General features: G+C 36.4%; 1 protein-coding gene and 1 long non-coding RNA gene across 2 annotated transcripts; both read right to left on the bottom strand.

Annotated features, from left to right (window-relative positions):
• Nucleotides 1-291: 291 nt before the first annotated feature.
• Nucleotides 292-5,919, bottom strand: LOC102666621 (uncharacterized). Its single transcript, XR_005886421.1, has 2 exons — nucleotides 5,601-5,919; nucleotides 292-5,517 (listed from the first exon to the last, which is right to left on the bottom strand). It is a non-coding gene; the product is annotated as an uncharacterized lncRNA (long non-coding RNA).
• Nucleotides 5,920-8,121: 2,202 nt separating this feature from the next.
• Nucleotides 8,122-12,401, bottom strand: LOC100813189 (leucine-rich repeat receptor-like protein kinase TDR). Its single transcript, XM_006587640.4, has 2 exons — nucleotides 9,251-12,401; nucleotides 8,122-8,769 (listed from the first exon to the last, which is right to left on the bottom strand). The coding sequence occupies exons 1-2, from the start codon at nucleotides 11,907-11,909 to the stop codon at nucleotides 8,336-8,338; spliced, it is 3,093 nt and encodes a 1,030-aa protein (XP_006587703.1). The 5' UTR covers nucleotides 11,910-12,401; the 3' UTR covers nucleotides 8,122-8,335.
• Between the last annotated feature and the right edge of the window lie 637 nt (nucleotides 12,402-13,038).

The following is a 13,038-nucleotide window of genomic DNA, read 5'->3' on the forward strand; positions in this document are numbered from 1 at the left end:
TAAAACGTTCATAGGATTTGATTCCCAATAATATATATGGAAAAAAGTTTGTTGAAAAAAATAAAATTTAATTCAATAATCTTTATATTTCAAAATGATTAGTCCTCTTATTCTCATATCCTTATAATGAGTAGGAACCAAATGCAAATTCGATAATTTTTTAAGAATAAAAAATATATTTAAGTTAAATTATAATTCACAAATAATTTAAAAGAAAATTATTTATTATAGTAGATAACTTTAATTTTAATAGACTCATAACTGGCAAGGAAATAAAGAATTAGAGAGAAATTAAAAATAGTAACAATCCTAAGACTCAGGTAACATTCATACAAACTCCTAAACAACAATTTGAATAAAAGTTACAATGAAAAATCAAGATTTTTGGTTACCTACAACCTTGACCAGTTAACAATCAACAAGTGATTAGTTCAAATACTACATTCTTAATTCCCTTCGAACAAGGTTTCAGTACCAGCCTTGTGTATGAAAAAATTTCCCGCTAAGAGAGCTAACTCTACTATGATATGAGTGTTCACCATTCAAGCATAATTGTCCCTGAAAAGGATACTTATACAGTTTAGACCAAAAAATATCCAATAACCAATTTTTAACAAAGGCGATAATTAGACTCAATATATGCAAGACTAGGTGTTGTCGACTTGGAGCCATCACTTTTGTTCTTGTTGCAGATTAGATTCTCATCCTGCCAAAAACAAAACAAAACAAAGAACAAGGATGAAAACTATTAAGACTGAGTGAGTAGCCTACTAAGACGACCAGTGTCTCCCAGTTTCATCATTAAAGACTGGTATCACTCAAATATTCAAACAGCAATAAAACCTGATATTCTCATGCTAGCACTTAATTTGTTCACAAGTCAAAAAATCCATTTGAGCTAGCTAGACAGACATTTTGTTGATTTGTTCATTACTTTACAAACACCATTAAATCTTGCTATAAAAGTTTCCTCTAACAACAGTTAATCCTCAAATCAAAACATTCCCATTATAGCACTACAAATCGCAAAATTTTCTTCATAAATAATTAACACAGGCAATACGCTTATAACCGGATTGAGGCACAATTTATTCAAAAAAAGCAAAACCAAACATCAAAATTTAGCAATCCGGATACCAGCTTAAGATATTTATAACACATGAAAAGGAACAAAAGAGGATAGAGAAGTAAGAGGTGACATGCAATATACAAATAAACATCCAATAATGAAAGACAATGATAGAGACAAAGAAAATGCATAAAATATACAATGCGAAAGAAAATAGAACAATACAAATGGAGAAGCCACATAATCAAAGGAGATTCTCTTCAGGTATAAATTTACCAAAACTGACCCAATTTAAGAAATGTACACCATGGAAAATCAGTGGCAAAAATTCAATATACATAATCTATGTATTAAATAGCATACAACAGAACCATAAATTTCTGTTCTACCATTCCGAAGGTTTTTTCCTTTCATTTCGTACTTGCAAAATAAAACTCCTTATGGAGTAAACTAAGGTATAGTGTGTATGCTTGCAACCCAACTGATAAAAATTCTTATCAAGGAAAAATAATGAAGGCTTAAATATGTTTTTGGACCCTCAAAATTTGGATAGCTGTTGTTTTTGGTCCCCTAAATTTAAACTCTCCTTTTTTAGTTCATCAATTTTGAAAAACGCTTTTTTAATCCTTCCTGAGTCCTGACTGATCTTTGCTGCTTTAGATACACAATTTGTGGCGGTTTTTTTACTGCATGAGGGACTAAAAAGAGTATTTTTCGAAATTGTGGGATTAAAAAAGTAAATTCAAATTTAAGAGAAAAAAAAAACAACAGTGACCTAAATTTAAAGGACCAAAAATATATTTAAGCCAATAATGAATAGTAGTATGATTTAAGCAAAATTCAAGGGGTGGGAAAGCAAGGATAAGATAAATACAAAGACATGAAAAGGCCAATATTTTTCTATACCCCCAATTAATTTTTTTCTTTTTTAACCGAACAAAAACCAATTAAAAGTTTGTGCCATTACTATCTAACTCTATGCAATTTATTTGTTATGCTTTTAGGAAAATAAAATAAAATGCAAAATCTGAATCTTAAATAATTTTAGAATTTGAGGTTAGGGACTAACTTAACCCCACAAAACCAGCTTGTAAAGTAACTAAGTAAGGACTACCGAATATAAGCTCTATTTAAGTCATATCTCTAGTTGATGTGAGACTAAACCGCCACCCTTGAGGTTGCAATTAAGGCAACCCCAAAGAATCCACAACAAGGCAAGCTAAGGGTGACCGCAATTAAGGCGGCTTTGTAACACTCCTCACCCAACACTACCAGCTTGGAGCGTAGCAAATACAGGTGGTCCGATAATGAATCTAAGATAGACTCTTACTCTAATACCATCATAGAATTAGGACTTAAGACCTAACTTAACACTATAAAACTGACTTATAAGGTGAGGACTACCCCAGCTTTATAAGTTCTATTTAGTTCATATCTCTAGTTGCGGTGGAACTAAACCACCACGCTTGAGGTTGCAACTAAGGCAACCCCTAAGGAGGTTGCAACTAAGGCGGGCTAGGGGTGACCCCAATTAAGAAGATTTTCTAACAAGTAATTTAATTATATTTTCCCCATATAAACCTCATTAATAGGTAAAAGTTAAAGGTTTGCGTGTAAAACAAATAAACTCAAATGCTGATAAGATGGAAGCATGCTAGCATTTTCTACATTTATTGTGGCCTTTTCTTGTTTTGTTCTATTTTGTATAAGGAAGGTTTGTCACCTACTCCTTTTAAGTTCCTGAATTCAACATGCACTCATCCACAAGAAAGGAGAGAGAAAGTATTAGGATTTGCGAGTTTTCTGCAACTATGGAGAAGAACAACAGTAAAGTCTGCAAAATCTGCAGTAAGTGCTTTTCCAGTGGAAAAGCCATGGGAGGACACATGAGATCTCACTTTGCCAAGTTGCCAATTCCACCAAAGCCCAAAACCAAGAATCAAGCACTAGACAACTCGACCGAGTTGACCCATCTTCCAACTCAATCTGCTTCCCCATTGACTTCTTATCCTCAAAAGCAACCATCGCAGAATTTCCGATCTTTGAAGCACAACGTTTTTGCCTTCTTGGCAAACTCAAATAGAGAAAATGAATCCAGGTCTTACCCTAAAAACCCTACCCGCAAAAGATCCAAATGCCACCGCAGATTTATTCCAGCGGCTGAAATGAATGCTGAAGCTGAACCAAAACAGGTGAGTTCGAAACTTGACTCTCTTATTGCAGAAGAAGCTGCTTGGACTCTATTAATGCTTTCCCGGGATAAATGGCCGGAAAGCAAAGAGACCAAGAAGCAAAAAATGAAGGGAAAAGACGGAGAAAATGGTTGCAATGACTTGCTTGTTCAAACTCAATCTCGAGCCAAGTTCCAGTGCAAGAGGTGCGGGAAAACATTTCAATCTTATCAAGCTCTTGGTGGGCACAAAGCAAACCATAAGAAAAATGAGAGTATATGCCAAGAAGGTGGTGACTCTAACGATGATGGAAGTGACAAAAATAGTGTTATTGTAGATGAGAAAGTGTTTGAGTGCCCATACTGCTCCAAAGTGTTCAAGTCTGCACGAGCACTCGGTGGACACAAAAAGGTACACTTCTCCAAGACTATAATTGCTAATGCTCAAACTACTGCAAATGAGTTTGGTGGCAGGTTGGTAGTAGATCTCAATTTTCCAGCTCCTAGAGAAGATGAAGAGGTTAGCCATATTGAATTTTTAGCAGCGTTCGGTGAAGTATGAGTACCTTTATGTTTCATTAAGCAATTGAGGTAAAAGTTTACAGACTTAATCTGTAACTCAGTACACAAGTATACACTGGGTTTTTAGTTCTGAATGTTAAGAGTTAAATATGCTTTGAATCTTTTTAAGAATATGACATTCTGGGTTTATAAATGTAAGAGATAACTTTATTTTGATTACCATGTAAGTGTTCGTGCTAGTGGCTTCTATCTTCTTTGTCTGCTAAATCTTGCTGTTTAGCCTAACTATTTCTCCATATCTCAATAAACACCGAATTTTCATGTCTTCTTCCTTTGGGCATGCGGGGAATGGTTCAATTTCATCAGCTCCCACTTAGTATTTTGGCAAGGTTATTGAAAAATTAGAAAGCTAGGGATGAATGGCTTCTCTAAGGTGTACACATTATTAGTACAGGAAGGGGAGATAGGAAGTCTTATTTTATAGGGCTTATACCCTGTAAAATGCAAACATGACCCTGTAAGATTTGGCTTAGCCTAATGGACTTCCATGTTTAATGAAACAGTGTATAACATATCATCCATAACTAACTCATTGGACAGTAATCATAAACAAAAATTTTATGTCATATATCAATAGAAGTTTTGACACAAATACAGGAGCAGATATTCCCTCCTTATAGTTGTTTTGATAAAATTATATGTTCAAATGTCTTTGATTCTAAGAAGAAAGTTTAATGTTTAAACTATGAGTTGAACCATAGGAAAGCTACATTGCCAAGCTGCCCCTTTCATAAGTACTTTTCCAATTCTTCAGGCTTTCTATGGAGAGAAATTCAGCTTGAATGAATTAATCCCTTGTTTCAAAATTAGATAGCTCTTGCGAATTCTGATAGTTTGGTTGAATCCATAGCTGGCAAAATGACTAGATCTAAGAGAAACACCTTAGAAACTACAGATAAGATAAAAGAAGCATCAGATCCACCACCAAAAGTTTAGACATGCCGCTATGAATTCAAAGAAACAAAACAGGGAGTTGGGATTGTGCACAAGTGTGGTAACCCCTATGGGGCCCAGGTGACTTAAAAAAGGAGGAGTGGACAAAATTGTGCAGAAACCGTCTAATTTGAATAACAAAACAGGGGGAAAAAAGCAAAACCCAAGCGGTAGAGAAGGCCGGATGGTGTCATGTAGGAAACTCTGTTTACATCTTTAAAGATATAAAACTCAAGTTATTGTATAAAAGATGCATAACTTGTGGCCTCTTAACATACTACCTAAATTTATGAATATAGACACCTCTAGTTTTGTTTATCCTCTTGCTTCCAAATCTTTTAAATAACACTATACTTAATGAGCTACAGTGTGTTTAAACAAGCCATCTAAATACACCAAAACATTTAACACACTGCCAGGCAGAGATATCCCAAATAAAGAACTCCACCTCCTCCCCCAAGAAAAGGACTTTTAAATCAGAATGTTTTCAAATCTTATACTTTATAGCACAGGAAATTAGGCAACGATCCTCATATATCCTAACAGAACAATGGGTAGGGAGCCAGACTGGGTATATGAATCAATGGCAAGGAATGCAAAGTCCAAATTAATAGGGTCAAAAAGCCTAAGAAGACATGTAAGTCCCTGAGCAGGCACTTGTTACAGTAAGTTTTCCAGTTGTAACTAACATTGAATTAGGAAATTTCGTAAGTACAATTGCAACTTATCTGGATAGAACCATAGACCATAGAACCTGCATAACCTGTAAATCATTCCCGACCATATAAAATTATTATATTAGGGCAAAGGTGGAGAAATTAGAATGTTTGTTAAGAAAAGCATTACCTGAAAAGGCAAAGATAATTAACTCCGTTGCAGTGCAGAAATTGATAGTAATAGCATGAGTATTATCACAAAATGACTAAAGCTGGTTGTGAGAAAGAGAATTAGTGGGTGTAGATATAGGAATAGGATATTAGAAAGTAAGAATGATAGATTGAGTGAGTGAATCACAGAATGGAATCCCTTATTTGATTTGAAAGACATGGATTTCACATGCTTTCTTTCTTTGTTTGGTGCTTCTATTCGTGCCCATTGCTTTGATTTTTCGACACAAAGATGATGGGAACGGGAACGAACCGGAGACACAGGTGGAAATGCGTTTTTATTCCCTCAAATTTGGCTTTTTCTAGTTTTCTACCTCCAAATTTAAATTTATTTTTTAGTCTTTAATTTTGAAAGAAGATAAAATTGACGCACGAGAAATAGTTTTTTTTTCAAATAATACAAGTTTTTAAATTTTCTTTCTCTTATTTTTATCCAACAAAAGATTATCCTAATACTTGAAAAAAAAATTAGAAGCATAATATATTAATATTTGAAACTTAATCTACTTATTTGATGAAAAATAATTAAAGTATTTTGATAATGTAAAAGTTTTTTTATGTTGTCATACAATTATGAATTATTATATTATTAAAAAATACTATTAATTTTTGTAATAACTAATTTAAGAATTATATTTATAATACTTTAAATAGAAAATAATATATAAAAATTACACTGAGTGTGTATCAAGGTTGAACTCTCATTTTCTAAAATAATTTTAGAAGTTTTGTTTTGTTTTAAAAATAACTCTTAAATTTTATAAATTTCAAACCAAACTTTCTAAAGTGATTTTATTTTAATCAACTTAAAAAGTAACTTTTTAAATTAGTTTTTGTTATAGTTAATATAGAATGCTAATAAATTTTCGAATATTTAAATTATTGACCAGACTTTCTAGAAAATTATATTTTAATTATTACGTAAAGTTATTTTTTAATGAGTTCCTCGTACAATCAATCTAGAAAATATAGTTTTGATGATAACAAACGATATCGCAACATTTGTTTATTATGATTTATGTTTGTTAGGTTTTAAAATTTTCAAAAATTACAATCAATTTTATATTTTAAAATTGGTTTTAATTTTTTTTTTCTTAATTTTTAGTTTCAAAATAAATTCACTTCAAAAATTTTATATTTTCTTCAAATTAGTTAAATCGGATAAGAATAACTAAGACAATAATAATAGTTATGATAATAAAGATAATGATTATAATTGTAATGGTAATCTCATGATAAGTGTGTCAACGATAGTAATAAAGTCATCAATAACAAAAGTATCTATTTCTTAAAATTAAAATGTGCAAAGACAAAAACCCATGTGTTTAGTGAAAATATGTTATATATGTGTAGGTGGCTTTTGTTTCTAAATATTAAGGCATACACATCATCATAAGTGTATGATCCTGTTGCCCTCGTATTGGCACACATAATAGTTGATTGTTGGAATTGAATAATTGATTATAAATTGGATTTTTAACATTTTGTGAGCCTTCAACAAAATCAATTTTTTGTAATATATAATCAATTAAATCTTACATTTTAATCTATTATGCATTCATTTTAATTAATTGATTAAATACAACATCAATTTCTTAAAAATATAAATTAAATTCAGTTAGAATCTTTCACATGCTAAGGATATAATAATATCGTAAAAGATGGTTTATCATCACATTTCATTGCCACCAAACAACTTTACATTTTATTTTTCACCTATCTTTTCTTAAATCAAACAACCAAATATCCAACTTCATTTATATTCTATCTCTATTTTCTCTAATTATTTCTTTTATTTTTTCATCAATTTTTTTTTCCTCACAATCAAATCGAACATAAATTTTCATTTATCTAGTCTAACTCAGTGACTCATCACTATGATGACACTAGTAAGTTTTGAAGTGAGTAATGTAGGACACAAGCCTAAAAACTCTGAATTGACGTTTTACAATGTTGAGAGTATTTTACGCATCAAATCTCCATATTCTAATGATTATGGATATCCAAAGAATCAAAGTTGTCTTGACAAATTGGAGTAATACACCAGTAAAGTTTTAATTCAACTTAATTTTGAGTGTATATATCCTCGCTGATACTAGATAATTCCAATAAAAGAGATACATACAACTAAGTGGAATGAAAGAAAAAAAAAAGATTTACACGTTTTATTTCTTAATATGTATTTCTCTCATCATAAAATTGTTCACCACCGAAGAAGATACACACTTGTGAAATTTAATCAAAGATTTGTACTATTTGTTTTTCCTATTATCAATTGTGAATTTAAATGAATATTTCACTTAAGTTTACTAAAGTATATATATTCATATATTAATTTAACTTGCATAAAGAAGTTTTTTTTATTTTTACAAATTAACTAAGTGGGAGAGGAAATTTATGTAACTGTAACCCTTTTTAACCCATACTATTTGCTGCTTGGTGGATACTAGTGGGAGGCAACATGTGTCAGTCATAGTTCATGAGCCGCACACTTTCTAATATATAAGCATTAGCAAACAAGAGTCATGACAATATATAACACGGGAGAAAAACTAGAACAAGTAACACTTGAAATTCCATTGGAAGTAAAATAGAAAATGACTTTCTCCTATACCAATCCCCCACAATAAGAAAAATATCCAAAATATAAAAAAGAAGAAGAAGAAGAAAAAACATTTCAATCATATAAACACATTAGCATTGATCCGCGGTTGGCTTTTGTGGCAAAGGAATGTCACCCCCACCACCACCAACCACATTGTCCCCAGCACATCGACCCACAATAACACTATCAAGCAATTTCCTCTTTGGCTTGGCCTCTTGCAGCATCAACACAACATCCCTCATAGAAGGCCTATCCGCTGGGTTTCTACTGGTGCAAAGCAATGCAATCCTAAGCATTTGTATCATCTCTTCTCTCACTGAGGTGCACCCTGCCCCTGCATTCTTGTCCAATATGTCATTAATGCCATCTTTTGACTTTATCTTAGACCTAACCCAATCAACAATGCTGTTCCCATCGCCAAATTCTGCATCCACCGAACGTTTTCCGCTAAGGATCTCCATCAACACCACTCCGTAGCTGTAAATGTCACTCTTCTCATCGACTTGAAGGGTGTAAGCATATTCTGCAAACCAACAAACAAGACCCTTAATACTCAAGTACAATTAATTAATATGTAATGCCATAATAAGACAACAACAAACAACATTAAAATTATTATTCCAACCAAAGTCAACATCCTCATGATTCAAAGGAGTTATGATAATTTGACAATATTCTCAGTGGGCCCCAGTAAGATCATTGAGAAAAGCAGGTCACGAAAGTGAAAAATAAAGGAAAAGCTCTCTCTCTCTTCTCTTCATGAGCAACAGTACACCTACTACCCATGCACCGAAATTTTTGTTTTGCTCTGTAGCAGTAGCAGGCATCTGTAATTCTTTTTTGTTCACTGTAAAATTTGATATATAATTTCCAGTATGCTTCATTAAGAAACAATACATGGTATGCTAAGTATACTCTGAATCGAAACAAACAATCACAAATATAATAGAATGAAGATATCATCAACACTAAATAAAAATAAAAATTAGTATGAAGGTGGTGACCTGGAGCAATGTAGCCATAGGAACCGGCAATGACAGACATGGACTCATCGGTCTGAATCAACTTGGCAACACCAAAATCTGCCACTCTGGCCTTCATCTCAGCGTCCAATAATATGTTACTAGGTTTGAGATCACGGTGTACGATTACCGGATCACAGTCATGGTGGAGATAACAAATTCCCTGAGCCACACCCAAGGCGATCTTGTACCTATTGAACCAATCAGCAACTAAATTATCTCCTTTATTTTTGGCATGCAACAAATCATCCAAATTGCCATTGGGCATGTACTCGTAAAGCAGCATGGTGCACTCATTGTTGCTGCAGCACCCTAACAACCTCACGATATTCCTGTGCCTCACGTTTCCCAACACCTCCACCTCAGCCAGAACCCCTCTCCTCCGTCTGATATTATTCTCCTTCTGCTTCCCCCACAGCTTCTTAACCGCTATGATCTCGCCACCTGGCATTTCTGCTCTGTAAACCGTTCCCGTGGATCCCATCCCCAGTATCTTATCGGACAACGACAAACACTCCAGCACGTCCTCTGCCGTGAAATTCAAACGCTGGAACGCCGTTAACTTCCACGGCCCTACCTCGTCGCCGAACCTGTGGTTGTAGTTCGCGTGAAAGCAGCGCGTGCCGGCGACGAGCACGAAGAGGCCGATACCGAACGCCGCCGCGACGATCCAGACTATTGCACCGGCGGTTCTCTTCGGCTGCTGGCGGTGGACGTCGACCTGGTTATCGGAGGCGGCGAGGGCGTCGGCGGCGCAGGGTTTGGCCAACACGCCGCCGCAGAGCCCCTGGTTGCCGGCGTAGGAGGAAGGATGTAGGTTCGGGAAAATGCCGGAGGAAGGAATTGGACCGATGAGGGAGTTGAAGCTAACGTTGAAATTCTCGAGCGTGGAGCAGTTGTTGAAGTTCGAAGGAATGGTTCCGGTGAGGGAATTGTGAGAGAGATCAACGTCGGTGATGGAAGGGAGAATGGAGATTTCCCAGGGAATGATTCCGGTGAGTGAGTTTCGACTCAGATTCAGTAAAATGAGCTTCTGGCAGTGTCCAATGTCCCACGGAATCGTACCGTTGATGGAATTTCCCTGCAGTTCGAGCTTATACAATGCCTGACACCCTATGAAATCAGGAATTTGACCAGTGATGTTCGAGGAAGCAGCAGAGAAGATCGCAAGATCAGTAGCATTCCAAATAGAGGCCGGTAAGGAGGTTCCGAAGGAGTTTCCGGACATGTTGAAGTACTGCAAATTACCTAAGCGTTCCGGAATTTGACCACGGAAGTTGTTGGTGCTGATGTCTAGAAATGTTAGGTTAGGGAGGAGCGTGAGGCCTTGGGGGATTGAACCGTTGAGAAAATTGTTTTGGATGCGAACCCTAGCGAGTGAGGTGCAGTTGGCGAGGGAATGTGGGAGAGAACCGGTGAATCTGTTGAGGAAGAGTATGAGTCTCACGAGCTTGTTACCTTTGCACACATTTTCAGGGATTGGACCTTCGAGTGAGTTTGTGGAAACATCTAGTTTCAGCAGTAACCCGTTGGAGCCAAGTTGTCGAGGGAGTGTTCCAGTGAGTGAGTTGTTGAAGAGGAACAGAGTGTCTAGCTTAGGTAGTTCTCCAATCCCCTGTGGTATTTCCCCTGTGAGGTTGTTGTTCATTAGGTTGAGCATGGTTAGCTCGGTTAGCATGGTGACTTGAGTGGGGATTGGCCCAGTGAGTTCGTTGTCTGACAGATCAAGGCCTTTAAGTGACTTCAATTTTCCTAAGGTTGATGGGATTTCCCCTGTTAACCTGTTCTTGAACAGCAGAAGTGTCTCCAGCTTGGTGAGGTTTCCCAGCTCCGGAATCACGTTCCCTGAAATGTTAGTGCTTGAGATGTCCAAGTATTTGAGGTTAGGAAGCAATCCCAGTTCTGAGGGTAGTGTTCCTGAGAAATTGTTGTATCCAATTTCCAAGTGTTCTAGTTCAGCCAAGTGGCCTAGTTGGGGTGGGAGTGGACCTTCGAAGGCGTTACCGGCTAAGTCTAGAAACTTGAGTCTCGGGAAAGTGCCATAGCTTGGTGGAATCCCGTCGCTGAAGTAGCTTCCGCCGAGGTTCAGTTGTTCGATGAAACGAAGGGTGGTTAACTCTTGGGGGAGAGGGCCGGTGAAGCTGTTGCTGTAGGCGTTGAAGTGCCTGAGGAATTTGAGTTTTGATATACCCGGTGGAAAGGTTGAATTGAAGGAGTTGTGGCTGATGTCTAGTGTTCTCAGTTCTGTTAGTTCGAAAATGGCGTATTGGAAACTCCCGGTGAAGTCATTTCCACTGAGGTTAAGGTGGTTTAAGGTGGAAAGGTGGCGGATTTGGGGGGAGATAGTGCCGGAGAGATTGAGGTGGGAGAGGTCTAGGGTGGTGATTTGTGATGTTTTGGGGTGGCATGTGATGGCTCTCCAGGAACACCATATGGGGTGTTGGGGATTGGAGTTGGAGAAGGTGGGGGAGGGGGAGGGGTCCCAGTCATGGAGGTTATTGAGAGGGTCTAGGAGGGATGATTTTATGGAGAGGAGAGCAACGAGTTGGAGGGGCAGGGTTGTTGTGGCAGAGAGAAGTATGAGTAGGTGTGTTTGGCAGAGGAAGGAGAATGTGATGAGAAAGAGAAGAAAATGTTTCATGGTTTTGGGCTGTTGGGAGTTGTGGATGAGAAGGGGGTGGTGTTCAAAGGGGTAAATTTAAGGGAAGGAAGGTTTTGATGAGGATGCCAATCGCCTTTTCGGAGTGCAGGGTGCAGAGGGAGTTTCATCATGATAATTTGCTTCAGTGGGTTTTGTTGGTGGTACTGCTAGACATCAAGAGAGAGAGACACTTCATCTTCTATAATACTACCACACCACCATCCATCTACACCCTCCTGTCTACGGTCCAGTTCCCTTTATTTGAAGCTCCTACACCATCATCTCACTTTCTCTTGCCTCTGTATTCTACCTTTGTCTGCTATCTCCACTCCTACTTTTTATTTTCTTGGAATTCTTTTCTCCTTTTCTTTTGCTCCCACTTTTCATCATTCCCTTGTTTCCTTTATCTTTGCCTAACAAATTGATAAATATGTGCAACAGTGACATTGTCTCTCGCAGGATCCAAGAAAGCCATCTCAATTTCCCACCATATTCTCCCAAACCATTATTTTAAATAAACCACCTATTTTCTTTTTCTTTAGTTTTCTCTTCTTTATGTATATATATGGAGGCTTTATTTTCTGCTTTATTTTTTCCCCCTCTTCCTTCTTTTCCTTTATGGTGGTATTTTCGGGCTTTGGTTCTATCTTAATATTCCTTTGCTCCAGCATGGAGATTCAGGTGAGAGAACATTGTCCCAAACAGTTAAGTATGGACCACAAATATTCTAAATTGACTAATATCAGCATGTTTGCATAATCCCAATCACGGAATGCAGTGTCCATACACGCAAATCTATAGCTATATAAATAAATATCAATTTACCCATACATTATAGTGACAAGATTTTGGGACCAAATTTGGATGATCATTAGACCCTTATTTGGAGTTTGGACGTATTGGACGCAAAGAGAACGTACTTACAAAACTTTCTCAGTTTTAAACAAATGAAAATCTTGAACCAGCCAAACAAAACAATGATATGCAACAAAATGATCTAATTGTCCAGTCTCTTTCTGTCCTTATAATTGGTTGTAACAAACTTGTGCAAATGTGCAAGGAGTGCATTTTGGGATCAAATGCAAATAAAATAAAAAATCAGCTTTCTATATTTTTGTTACCCCGAATG

Source organism: Glycine max, chromosome 9 (genome assembly GCF_000004515.6).
Source record: "Glycine max cultivar Williams 82 chromosome 9, Glycine_max_v4.0, whole genome shotgun sequence".
NCBI lineage: Eukaryota > Viridiplantae > Streptophyta > Magnoliopsida > Fabales > Fabaceae > Glycine > Glycine max.

Bases quoted from the DNA above. Each gene is read 5' to 3' on its own strand.
- LOC100813189 (XM_006587640.4), bottom strand. From the start codon at position 11,909: ATGAAACATTTTCTTCTCTTTCTCATCACATTCTCCTTCCTCTGCCAA. The intron at 8,770-9,250 runs GTCACCACCTTC...GTTGGTTTGCAG, and splicing joins CTATGGCTACATTGCTCCAG to AATATGCTTACACCCTTCAA.